This window comes from Pristiophorus japonicus, chromosome 18, assembly GCF_044704955.1.
Source record: "Pristiophorus japonicus isolate sPriJap1 chromosome 18, sPriJap1.hap1, whole genome shotgun sequence".
Taxonomy (NCBI): Eukaryota; Metazoa; Chordata; class Chondrichthyes; family Pristiophoridae; genus Pristiophorus; species Pristiophorus japonicus.
This window is the reverse complement of record NC_091994.1, coordinates 94,445,441-94,458,003: the sequence shown is the minus strand read 5'-3', so window position 1 is coordinate 94,458,003 and position 12,563 is coordinate 94,445,441. Positions and strand designations below refer to the sequence as shown.

At 47.0% G+C, this 12,563-nt stretch overlaps 1 protein-coding gene across 1 annotated transcript in view; it reads left to right on the top strand.

Moving 5' to 3' along the window:
* odad1 (outer dynein arm docking complex subunit 1) overlaps positions 1-12,563 on the top strand; it is a 28,955-nt gene that overhangs the window by 7,970 nt on the left and 8,422 nt on the right. Inside the window, exons 5-11 of the mRNA XM_070860396.1 lie at positions 1,511-1,633; positions 3,217-3,330; positions 4,280-4,347; positions 5,563-5,750; positions 6,887-7,021; positions 7,858-7,940; positions 10,912-11,080. Of these exons, the coding sequence (XP_070716497.1) occupies positions 1,511-1,633; positions 3,217-3,330; positions 4,280-4,347; positions 5,563-5,750; positions 6,887-7,021; positions 7,858-7,940; positions 10,912-11,080 (880 nt within the window). The remainder of the gene's footprint in view (positions 1-1,510; positions 1,634-3,216; positions 3,331-4,279; positions 4,348-5,562; positions 5,751-6,886; positions 7,022-7,857; positions 7,941-10,911; positions 11,081-12,563) is intronic.

Here is a 12,563-nt window from a genome sequence, read left to right as displayed (position 1 = left end):
AATCTATGCCTCCTGGTTATTGACCCCTCTGCTAAGGGAAATAGATCCTTCCTATCCACTTTATCTAGGCCCCTCATAATATTATATATCTCAATTAAATCTCCCCTCAGCCTCTCTGTTCCAAGGAAAACAACCCCAGCCTATCCAATCTTTCCTCATAGCTAAAGTTTTCCAGTCCTGGCAACAGCCTCGTAAATCTCCTCTGCACCCTTTCTAGTGCAATCACATCCTTCCTGTAATGTGACCAGAACTGCACGCAGTACTCAAGCTGTGGCCTAATTAGTGTTGTATACAGTTCTAGCATAACTTCCCTGCTCTTGTATTCTATGCCTCAGCTAATAAAGGAAATAATTCTGTATGCCTTTTTAACTACCTTATCGACCTGTCCTGCTATCTTTAAGAATATGTGGACAAATACTCCAATGTCCCACTGTTTCTCCACACCTCTCAGTATCCTTCCATGTATTATGTATTCCCTTGCCTTGTTGCCCCTCCCCAAATGCATTACCTCACACTTTTCCGGATTGAATTCCATTTGCCACTTTGCTGTCCAACTGACTAATCCATCGATATCTTCCTGCAGTCGAGATCTTTCCTCCTCAGTGTCAACCACACGGCCAATTTTTGTATCATCTGCAAATTTTTTTATCATGCCCCCTACATTTAAGTCTAAATCATTAATATATACTACAAAAAGTAAGGGAACAAGTACTGAGCCCTGTGGAGTCCCACTGGAAACAGCCTTCCAATTGCAAAAACTCCCCTCAACTTTCCTGCTATTGAGCCAATTTTGGATCCAATTTGCCACTCTCCCTTGGATCCCATGGGCTTTTACTTTTTTGATCAGCCTGCCATGTGGGACCTTGTCAAAAGTCCTGCTAAAATCCATGTAAGTTACATCAAACGCACTGCCCTCATCGACCCTCCTTGTTACCTCCTCAAAGAACTCAATCAAGTTAGTCAGACACGACCTTCCCTTAACAAATTCATGTTGACTGTCCTTGATTAATCTGTGTCTTTTTAAATGATGGTTTATACTGTCCCTCAGAATTCATTCCAGTAATTTGCCCACCGCCGAGGTTAACTAACTGGCCTGTAATTGCTCGGTTTATCCCCTACCTCCCTTTTTAAACAATGGAACAACGTGGGTATATCAGTGTGTGTGTGTAAATGGGGGTGTATGTGTATCTGTATATGCGGGTGTGTGTGTGTCTGCATATGCGGGTGTGTGTGTGTCTGCATATGCGGGTGTGTGTGTGTCTGCATATGCGGATGTGTGTGTGTCTGCATATGCGGATGTGTGTGTGTCTGCATAATGCAGGTATGTGCGTCTGTATATGCGGGGATGTGTGTCTGTATAATGCGTGTTATGTGTAAGCGGGTGTGTGTGCGTGTGTGTATATGCGGGTGTGTGTATGTCTGAATATGTGTGTGTGTGGTATCTATGGTTATTATTCTATAAACTAATGTTTGTTGCAGAAATCTTTTTGTTCAAACCCTTTTAATATAGATAAAGAAGTTGGAGCAGAAAATCTTTGAGCAGAAGAAGGGGTTGAAAAAAGGTGTTAATGTACAAGTGATGAATGAACAGGTGGAGAAGAAGGTTGGGATCATGGAGGACCGGCTGGACAGGGTAAGGATTCTCAGAACGTGACTAGGGAATCAGAAAAGGTCAGTGATTCTTGGAGGTAAAATGCTGTCACTGTGATGGCGTGAAATACTGATATGAATTTAAAATAAGCAGATGGTGAGACCACAAATATCAGAAACTACAAGCTCAGATACAGTTAGAGAGCAATTTCTTTTAAATTCCCAAATTGACTTTCTCTCTCTCCACTCGCCTCTTATTGGGGTTCAGTTCCATTGGGATTGGCCACCTTCATGTGTGACCCCAGACACTGTGTGTCGACAGGACTTTGCACATAGCGGGTATCACAGCTGGGCATTTTCTAGCCGAGATCACTGGATAGGTGTTAAAGATTAATTTCCCAGACACTTTTATGAGCAATCTGGGAGAAAAATCATAGGAAATCACCAAGACGAATATTGAATAGTAAATCACATTTATCTTATTTCGTTAGTCCTGGAGACTCTCTAGTCTGGCTGGTGTCACATCAATGCACTCCTGCCCTCTCTCGACCATCTTATTGGTGTCCCAGTGCTGCAACGTGCAACACAACCATAAACTCAGTGCTGTCTCACTTTCCGATAGTAACCAAATGTAACTCTGGCTCACAATGAAACCTCCCGGAATACATCCAACCAAGGGCGGTGAACCCACTGGCTCCTGATGACGAGTGGGAACCCTGGCTGAGTATTGTTTTTTGGTCCCAGGGCCATTGGTGCCAGTTGTAGTGTTTCAATTGCTGCCCAGCTAATTGAACACAAGCCAGGCACTGAACTTGGGATCCCCTGCTTTTAATGTTCAGAACTGCGCCGGACAGTCATGGTGAAACCAGGGGTCCCTTTTATCTGATTGTGAATTTTTGTGCTTATGGTAAGGAGTGTTGCTAATAAAGTGTACAATATTTTTTCACTTTCCACAAGGGGAATTACTCCCACCATCTGGTCATAGCTTGAGGTAGCTTTCAGCATTCAAAGGCTTGTCTATCGCTTAATTCATATTGTTTCATTTTGTTTTCATTTTCTTTGAGCCCTTTTATTTATTAGTTGTTAAAATATTGGAGATGGGGAAAGTTGGCTGTTTCACTGATGGTCAAGAATCATCCAATCAGATAAGAGTCTATTCTCTTCACACTTGGTGTGTGAGTGAGGGGGGGGGGGGCGTCACGAGGGTGGATGTGTCAGGCGACCAATGGTGGGAGAGTGGGGGTGGGGCCTCATGATGGTGGATGTGTCAGGCGACCAATGGTGGGAGAGTGGGGGTGGGGCCTCATGATGGTGGATGTGTCAGGTGACCAATGGTGGGAGAGTGGGGGTGGGGCCTCATGACGGTGGATGTGTCAGGCGACCAATGGTGGGAGAGTGGGGGTGGGTCCTCATGACGGTGGATGTGTCAGGCGACCAATGTTGGGAGAGTGGGGGTGGGGCCTCTCGGGTGGATGTGTCAGGCAACCAATGGTGGGAGAGTGAGGGTGGGGCGGTTGGAGGCAGGAGATCTTGTGATGAAACCTGGAATACGTCTAACCAGAGTTGACGCTCCTACTGTCCTATCACATAAAAGAATTTATGGTCATTACTGTTGCCCAACTACAGGCCCTGAGGAAATTTAACATCCAGCTTACGAGCAACGGGCGGCTGAGGGAGCAGATCGACACATTGCGTGTCGGGCGCTCGAGGTTTGAGCAGCTCCACAGGAAGCTGGGAAAAGTAAGGACTTAAAATCACACTTCTTTCTCTTTTTTTGGATATTTCTTTCTCCCCTTCACGCCTGCTCCCCACTTTGTTCAGAGGGTGAGGTGGTCAGGGACTACTGCCCAGGGTCCGTGGCTCATGGACCTCACTGCCACCCCTCAGGAGGGGACCTTTGATGCCAGTCGGCACCCTGAGGGTCTAATCAAAGCTGTCGCTCAGCCTCACGCAGCAAGTTACATTGGTGATACTTTGTTTTTCAGTTTGTTCTTTGGTGACACCGACAAGGTCAGTATTCATTGCCCATCCCTGGTTGCCCTGAGAGCATCCAGAGTTGCCCACATCGTGGTAGGAGAGGAATCTCCGTGTAGACAATCCAGCAGCTTTCATGGCCATTCGCTTCCCTGTGCCAGCCCACAAATGATTGAATTCAGTTTCACAACTTGCTGGGGTGGAGTTTGAACCCAAGACCTCTAGTTTGCTGTTGTAGACCCACAGGGGGAGATCACAACCTCCGTCCTGCTGTTGTGAAGTGGAGAGCAGAGGGCAGACATTTCTCCACGCACAGAGAAATGGTAAGCCCACCTGGGCCACTCAGATACACTTCTGAGCAACCAGTGCAAGAGCATCTTGGGCACAGACCACCACAGCAGGGGGGACAGGATTTGTAACAAGGAACTGGGGTCTACAGAAAGGAACTAAATAAACTGTGCTCTGCACTGAGCTGCAAATTCAGATACAAGGCAGACGGCCCTCCTTTAGCCATGATCTAATTGAATGGCGGCACAGGCTTGAGGGGCTGAATGGCCGTCTCCTGTTCCTATGTTCCTTTCTTTGGTTGTTGGCTGATCACTGACCGAATGGGGCAAAAAGCTGCTGTAATTGTGCAGAAGCAGTCTGGCGTTCCTCATTTCCTGTCCTGAGGTCTAACCCCAGATGTTCAGTATGCCTCTCTCTCTTTGATTAGGAACTTCTCGAGACTCGGAAGGAGATTGGTTCTGTGATTGACACTTCGTCCACTGCGTACGATGCCAGGTGAGGAGACTGCATGCACAGGGCACCCCTTCTCAGCCCGGCTCACCTCTCCTGAAAGTTAACGGGTCAAAATGCTCTTTTGAAATATTCCACCACACCTGGGGGGCTCGCGGTGATTTTTGAAGTATGGAATGCTGGGAACCAACTCATTTATGTGTATTCCTGATGCTGCCCCAGTCTGAAGTGAAGTTGTGTGTCATGTATGTACTTTTGGGATCACTAGCCACTAGATGGCATCACTGTTGGAGGCCATTGGGCTGCACGCACGTGTGTAAAAGGCCAGCCATTTTGTATATTAGTCACTTTGGGCCTTAATAAAGCAGAGCCAAGGTCATACCTCTTGGAGTTAAACAGTACTCAGTCTAACAGTTATTGCATACACAACACACTGTGTGTTGTGGAGACTGGAGTCAGTGCAGCCTGTAAAATGGCTTCTAGGTTATCCCATTCAAAACAGCCCATGAATCCCTCCTCCAACCGGCTCTCCTTTTTTTTTTTTGCTATACAGTTGTGTCCAAGTCGGAAAACATGGGACAAACGGAATTCTGCGGCACTAGAATATATTTGTTCTTCAGTGTTCCAACCTTGTATCAAGGAAACTAACACACAAAGAGGGAAACTGTTTGCACTTAATCCTCTGCAGGCTCAGCCAGTTAAACCAGTGAGTAGCTGTGTCATATAGACCAGCAAGGTCATAGGTCATAGTCTGTGCTGAGTTAACTGATCTCAGGCAATTAAAGCACTATAATTGGTCTCAGCACCCTGAGGCTAGGATCAGGAAAAACTAGCCAGAGACCTCGGTCCTGATCGCTATCCAGTGATTCCTGAGGGACATTGGAAATGGATAGGATCTGGCCCCCAGGGTGATGCCCCTCAGGGTCCAATAGCCTACTGACCCTGACTGTCTAGACTAACGCATGTGGTTGACTCTGAAGTGGTCTAGCGAGCCACTCGTTGTGTCAAAAATCACCACAAAGCATTGGACTGGAGCGGTTCAAGAAGGCGGCCCACCTTCTCCAGGGCAACTAGAATATTGGCAATAAATGCCAGTCTTGCAAGCGATGCCCACATCCCGAGAATGATGTGGTGAGGGGTGGCCTGCATCCATGGAAACCAGCTTCAGCAAGGAGTCGGCATGTTCCAGAGAGAGTATTTTTATGTGTAAGATGGTGACAGCTGACCTCTGGTTGACCAGTTTACGTTTACCGACTGCAGGGATGAAGCACAGACGAAAATGCTTCAGCTGAAGGAGAAGGCGGAGAAGGACCTGGCACTGCATGCGGCCGAGGTAAAGGAGCTTCAGCGAGTCATTGACCATGACAGGAAGCTGAAGGAGTTCATGGGAATTAAAACTCAGGAGCGGTCTAGTGAAGATGAGGCTTTGCATGGCACCTACAAGCGAGGTAAAAATAATAAAATGACCTTGACCGCAGATTAATAATAGACATCGCCTGCTTAAGGTGCAAACATTTTTTATTTATTCATTTTCCGAATGCGGGTGTTGCTGGCAGGGCCGGCCTTGACTGCCCGCCCTTCGTTGCCCAATAGTGGTTTTATACGGAAGCAAAATACTGCGGATGCAGGATATCTGAAATAAAAACGGAAACCGCTGGAAATACTCAGCAGGAAAGGCAGCATCTATGGAGAGAGAAACAGTTAATGTTTCAGGTCGATTAGCTTTCGCCAGAACCAGAAAAAGTTAGAGATGTGACAAGTGCAGGGGCTGGTAAAGGTGGGGTGGGGGGGTGGGGAGGAGAGGAAAGAACAAAAGGTCTGTGATAGGGTGGAAGGCAGGAGTGATTAAATGACAAAAGGGATGATAATACAAAGCAAAAGTGGTTTGATAGAACTGAGTGTCTCACTCGGCCACTTCAGAGAGCAGTTACTGTGGGACTGACTGGAGCCACATATAGACCAGACCAGGTAAGGCAGGCAGATTTCCTTCCCTAAAGGCATCAGTGAATCAGTTGGGTTTTTACGACGATCCGACAGCTTCATGGTCACTTTTACTGATACCAGATTTTTTTTTAACTGAATTCAAATTCTCAAACTGCCCTGGTAATATGTGAACTTTGTTCTCTGGATTATTAGTCCAGTAACATAACCCGTGCACTGCTGGACCCACTGTGTGTTGTGTGGCACAACAACCACAGTGACACACCTGTCAGCGTGACACCTGTCTTCTGTTGAAGCTGGGAAATAGTGTGCATTGCAAGAGAATATTTAAGGAAGAGGAAAAGTTTTAAGTTGCGATCTCAGGTGGACAATTTGAAGCTCAGAGATGGGCTGAAATTAATCGTCGCCTCATCAGTGCTGCCTGTGTAGAAAGTTGGGAAATCTAACTAAATGGAGCAGCACAGCAACGATTAATTGGCCTTTTCAATGTCCTGCTTTTGAGCTTTGACCTTGCTCCCAAATGGGAGGTATACCGCTTGTTGCAAGTGACGCAGTAGTGAAAATCGAGGACTGCGGAATCGCGAAGAGTTGGGACACGCGCTGTCTTATAATATTCACTGGTGTCTCTGAACTATGTCCTCAGATCACGAAGACTCAGTGAGGAAGAGGAAGGACGCAAAGGAAGAGAGCGTAGAGGCATATGAGGCTGCCTTCCAGCAGATCCGAGCACTCACTGGGGAAGACAACCTGGACGTGATGGTGGCAACGTTCATCGAAGGTGAGGCAACACTTCCAGCACTGCGATCATGAGGAGCAAGACTTCAGCCAAGTGGCAGAGTCCGAACAAAGGGATCATCTGCATCTCTCTCTACAGGAGGGGGAGCGGGTAGGGATGGGGAGGGGGCAGGGGGCGGGGTGGGGAGGTGGGTTGGGCGGGAGGGGGGAAGGGGTGGGTGGGGAGGGGGTGAACATGAGCAGTGGTGGGGGAGTGTACGAGTGGGGGGGGGGAAGAGAGGAATGGGGTGGGGGAAACGGGGGGGGATCAGAGTATCCGGTAATGTCGGTCATCTGGGGACTGGCAGTTCCCCACAATGCTGAGTGTTTCATTCCTTTTTAAATCACAATTTGATAGGCACTGGTGCCAGTGTAAAGGAACCGTTTTCAGCCAGTGTTGGCCTCGAGCAGTCCCAGCACTGGTTATAACTGTGCTCGTCAAAAATACCCCGCAGGGAACATACCAAGAGACCCTCCATATTAATGTCTGACAGACGGTGCTATCATCGCAGGAGATGTTTGAATTACAGCAACAGAAATAATGTGCTGGTAAACGACCAAGGTTAGAAATCTGAAATAAAAACAGAAAATATCGGAAACACTCAGCAGGTCAGGCAGCATCTATGGCGAGAGAAATGGGGTTAATATTTTAGGTCAATGACCTTTCATCAGAAATCGAGGGTCTGGGGTCCCCAGTTTGGTGGCACTGGTTCGATGATAAAAGGCGTTGAAATGGCAGTGCGAGAGATCAGGATTCTGTGAAATCATTAACTGAAAGGATTGGACTGAGCATCTTTCCTGGTCCTAACTCTCAGACTGGGCTGTGTTTTACTCTGACAGTGGAAGATCGGAACTTTGCCCTGTTTAATTACATCAACGAGCAGAACAGTGAGATTGAGAGACTGCAGGAGGAGATTGCTGACGTAAGTCTTTACAATAATGTTATTTTTTTAATAACTGAATCAATCACTCTTCAGAAACCCAGATAAAGGATGAAGACCGACAGTGCTGGGCACCATCATGATCATGAAGAGTAGGAGAGAAGAGAAGGTAAATCAGGAATTAGTGATTCGTTGGCGTATGCTTGGGGTTTCAACGGTGTGGGTTGTAGGAAGGCAGACTGAGGTGAAGAGTTTCGGTTTTGTGATCCTGAGAGAGGAAGAGGTTGAGGCTGATCCTTGATTCAAGGAGGCAGAGGTACGTGCAAATGGTATGTTTGCAGGTTAGGAGGAGTAGGAGAGGACAGTGCAGGGGGTAATGGCCAATGATCACGTTAAGTTGCACGGCCGAGCAGCGATTGGAGCTCCTGCACAGGCCGCTTGCTGGCTCTTCAATTGCAAACACTGCGTATCCACGAAAATTTGATTGTATTACGCACCCAAAAAAAAAATAACAGGAAGCATTGGTAATGACCATAATCACAGAGTGAGACAGAGAGAGACCAGAAATGTGAGGAATCCCTGATTATACAACGTCTTTTTCTCAGAAAACATGTGATATGAAAAATCAGATTAACAATTCAGTCAGAGACTCTTTGAACTGATCCTGAGTTCTAGCAAAAGGGATTGTAGCCAAACATTTTCCCCTTTTAGATCCTGACTGAGCTGCTGCACATTTCCAGAATGTTCTGCTCTCATTTCAGATTTCCAGCATTTCTTTTTTATCCCTTAAGATCTTTAATATCCCTAATATCCCTTTGTGTCTCGGTGTCATATTTTTTGGTTGATAGCACTCTTGTGATTTGGGACAGCTTATTACATTAAAGGCACTATTTAAATGCAAGTTGTTTTATTCTCCCATCCTGTTCGGGTGTGCGGGGAGTCTCCCCTGGTACGGGCCCAGTCCGGGTGTGCGGGGGTGGGGGGGGTCTCCCCTGGTACGGGCCCAGTCCGGGTGTGCAGGGAGTCTCCCCTGGTACGGGCCCAGTCCGGGTGTGCAGGGAGTCTCCCCTGGTACGGGCCCAGTCCGGGTGTGCGGGGAGTCTCCCCTGGTTCGAGCCCAGTCCGGGTGTGCAGGGAGTCTCCCCTGGTACGGGCCCAGTCCGGGTGTGCGGGGAGTCTCCCCTGGTTCGAGCCCAGTCCGGGTGTGCGGGGAGTCTTCCCTGGTACGGGCCCAGTCCGGGTGTGCAGGGACTCTCCCCGGTACAGGCCCAGTATGCAAGGTTTGAATGAATATGATATTATAAAAAGCTGAAATCTGTTGAAGGGAAAGGAATTTTTGGCACAAAAGGAGAATCTGAACTTCTTGGCAGCAGCGGTAGTGATGGGCTGCAGTTGAGGTGAGAGGAGATAGAGACCAAGAATGCGATTAGAAGTAGGACTACGGGTAGAACCATTGAAGGTAAGTGGTGGGGGTCAACGATTGGATTTGTAAAAGTTACACAGTGCTACGTAGCTCCACCTGTCCAGAATAGCGGTGACTGTCTTTGCTTCCTCCGAAAACCCGAGCATCAAACTGGACTGGCGAGAGGAGACAGGGTTAATTGAAGGATGCCCACAGACCGGCAACAATTACAGTGACCCAGTTAGGCAGGTGTCAAGTCCTCTCGCAATTCATTGGCTGTTGAGAGTTGCCTGAGGGGATGGAGGGGCATCGGGCAATGGTGAGGGGGAGAAAATCTACGGGAACAGTTACCTTTACGCTGTGCAACTCTAGTATCGACTGTACAGCATCATTGATGAGAAATAATGTCCTGCACTTTACCCTAGCTGGTGAAAAATGCACAGCGACTTTGAAGGGAAGAATATTTATGAAATCTTTTGCTCTAAAGGAAGTTTTTGTATTGACAGTAAATGAATAAAAGAAAGAGCTTGCATTTATATAGCGCCTTTCACGACCTCCGGACGTCCCAATGTGCTATACAGCCAGTGAAGTATTTTTGAGATGTCGCAACTGTTGTAATAAACTCTCCAAATAGTCTAGTGGGTGAGTTCTGATCAGGACAAAGCCACACAGACCCAGAAGCAACTCACAGTCCATGCAGAGTTTAGCTGACACTTGGCTGGGGTACTGGGAGATGGACAGCAACAGTTGTGGGAGGAATGGGGAGAATATTGGGAAAATATGATGACCAACATCCTGAAGAGGTCCAGATCATACTAGTTTGATGAAGAAGGCCCTTCTGCCCATTTGATTTCATCCTTGTACAAAACCAATTCTATTGTCTTCCAATTACACCACCAAGCTGGTCCTTAATTCAGCCTCCAGCCACCCATTCTGGCCACTTGTTCCAGCTGTTGATCACTCCCTGACTAGTAAGCTTAATAAACATAGCCCTCTAACACTGACCTTATGCTGCCTTGTCGCACTGCGTCTGCAATTATTGCTTAGGGTTCACTTTCTCCATCCCTTTAAGTATCTTGTACACCTCCATAGCCATGGGTTTGAGTCAAACTCCAGAACGTGAGCCCATAATCTAGGCTGACACTCCAGTGCAGTATTGAGGGAGTGCTGCACTGTCGGCGGTTCCGTCTTTTAGATGTGACGTGGAACCGACGTCTGCCCTTTCAGATGGATGTAAAAGATACAATGGCACTATTTGAAGAAGAGCAGAGGAGTTCTCCCCGGTGTCCTGGCCAATATTTATCCCTCAACCATCATTACTAAAAACAGATCATCAAAAGGTCATTATCTCCTCGCTGTTTGTGGGATCTTGCTGCCACATTTCCCTACAAAACAACAGCGACTACATTTCAAAAGTACTTAATTGACTCTGTAAAGCTCTGGGACACCTTGAATTCATGAATGGCGCGGAATAAATGCAAGTTCTTTCTTTCATTCCTGTAAAGGTTTCAGTTGAATGTGTATCTTTTCAAGTTTAAGAGCATTAGTTTCTCTGGCCATCCTCTGATCAGCCCCTTGCTATCCTGTACACTTGTTTCATGTATGTCCCAGATCCAGGCACAGATTGAAGCCTTTAAATCACAGGAGGTGCAACTGGAGGAAGAACGTAAAGTCAATCTGAAGAAGCTCGAAACTCAACAGGAGGAGGCGAGCAAACAGAGTGAGGAATATGAGTCCGTGATCAAAGGGCTCAGAAAAATACTAGACCAACTCAAAGCAGGTAAGCAAGGAGCTTTGGCTAAAACGTTGGATAAAATTGTTTTCTGAATTAATATATTTTTAGTAAGTTTTTATTTATTGCATATTTGTTTATTATAATAACAATTGACGGGCTCCGTGGTAGCATTGCTGCCTGCGTCAGAAGGTACAGGACTCAAAGCTGATTCCAGACTCGGCTGGGGTAATATCCAGTGGGATACTCTCATCCGGTGGCTCTTCCATCCCCCCGCCCTCATCGTATGGGTTATGGGAGCCCACTGTGTAGGACTATCAACTGGGAGAAAGATGGTTACAACCATGGAAGCTGTGTTTACATCGCAGTCTGTCAGACTGTTAATCAGCCCATGAATCCTTGCGCTACTTCACACTGCTCCCCAAGGGAAGATTGTGAGGATATGAGATGATAAGAATTGATAGTACAACAAACTTCCACCAGAGGGCAGTGACAACATGCTTTTAAGCATGTTATCGATTGAAGACGAAGTTCCACTGTTGGGACTTCTCTTTATCCTAATTATCTCACCTCTTCCCCAAAGATGTTGACTCTAGCTGAGATGCAGGATCTAAAGATGCTGACAGGTCCTTGACTAGATAATGTCGACCACGACAAACTGTTTCACCTTGTCCAGCGCAATAGAACCAGAGGACATGGCCTGCTCTTGAAGGGGGATAAATTCAAAACTAATCTGCGGATTCAATATTTCAATGAACGAGTGGTCAATTGATGGAGCAGGCTCCCTTGGGAGATGGTGGAAGCAATTAGTATTGATTCATTCAGTTGCAAATTCAATAGATTTCTTTCTGTGCTCCAGTGTATGAGTAATTTGAGACCTGACATGTGGTGAGTGTAGCGTGTTTGTGAGGGACAGGTGACTTTGGACCGATGGTTCTCGAAGCCCTCCACCACTGGGGGCTTTCCTCGCCTCCTGTCCGCGTCTGTTGCAGATTGATTGCTATGATTAGTGAACAACTCCATTATCGTTGTATCATGTGACTGCCAGGAGGGTAAACATAGAAACATAGAAAATAGGTGCAGGAGTAGGCCATTCGGCCCTTCTAGCCTGCACCGCCATTCAATGAGTTCATGGCTGAACATGCGACTTCAGTACCACATTCCTGCTTGCTCGCCATACCCCTTGATCCCCCTAGTAGTAAGGACCTCATCCAACTCCTTTTTGAATATATTTAGTGAATTGGCCAACAACTTTCTGTGGTAGAGAATTCCACAGGTTCACCACTCTCTGGGTGAAGAAGTTCCTCCGCATCTCGGTCCTAAATGGCTTACCCCTTATCCTTAGACTGTGACCTCTGGTTCTGGACTTCCCCAACATTGGGAACATTCTTCCTGCATCTAACCTGTCTAACCCCGTCAGAATTTTAAATGTTTCTATGAGGTTCCCTCTCATTCTTCTGAACTCCAGTGAATACAAGCCCAGTTGATCCAGTCTTTCTTGATAGGTCAGTCCCGCCATCCCGGGAATCAG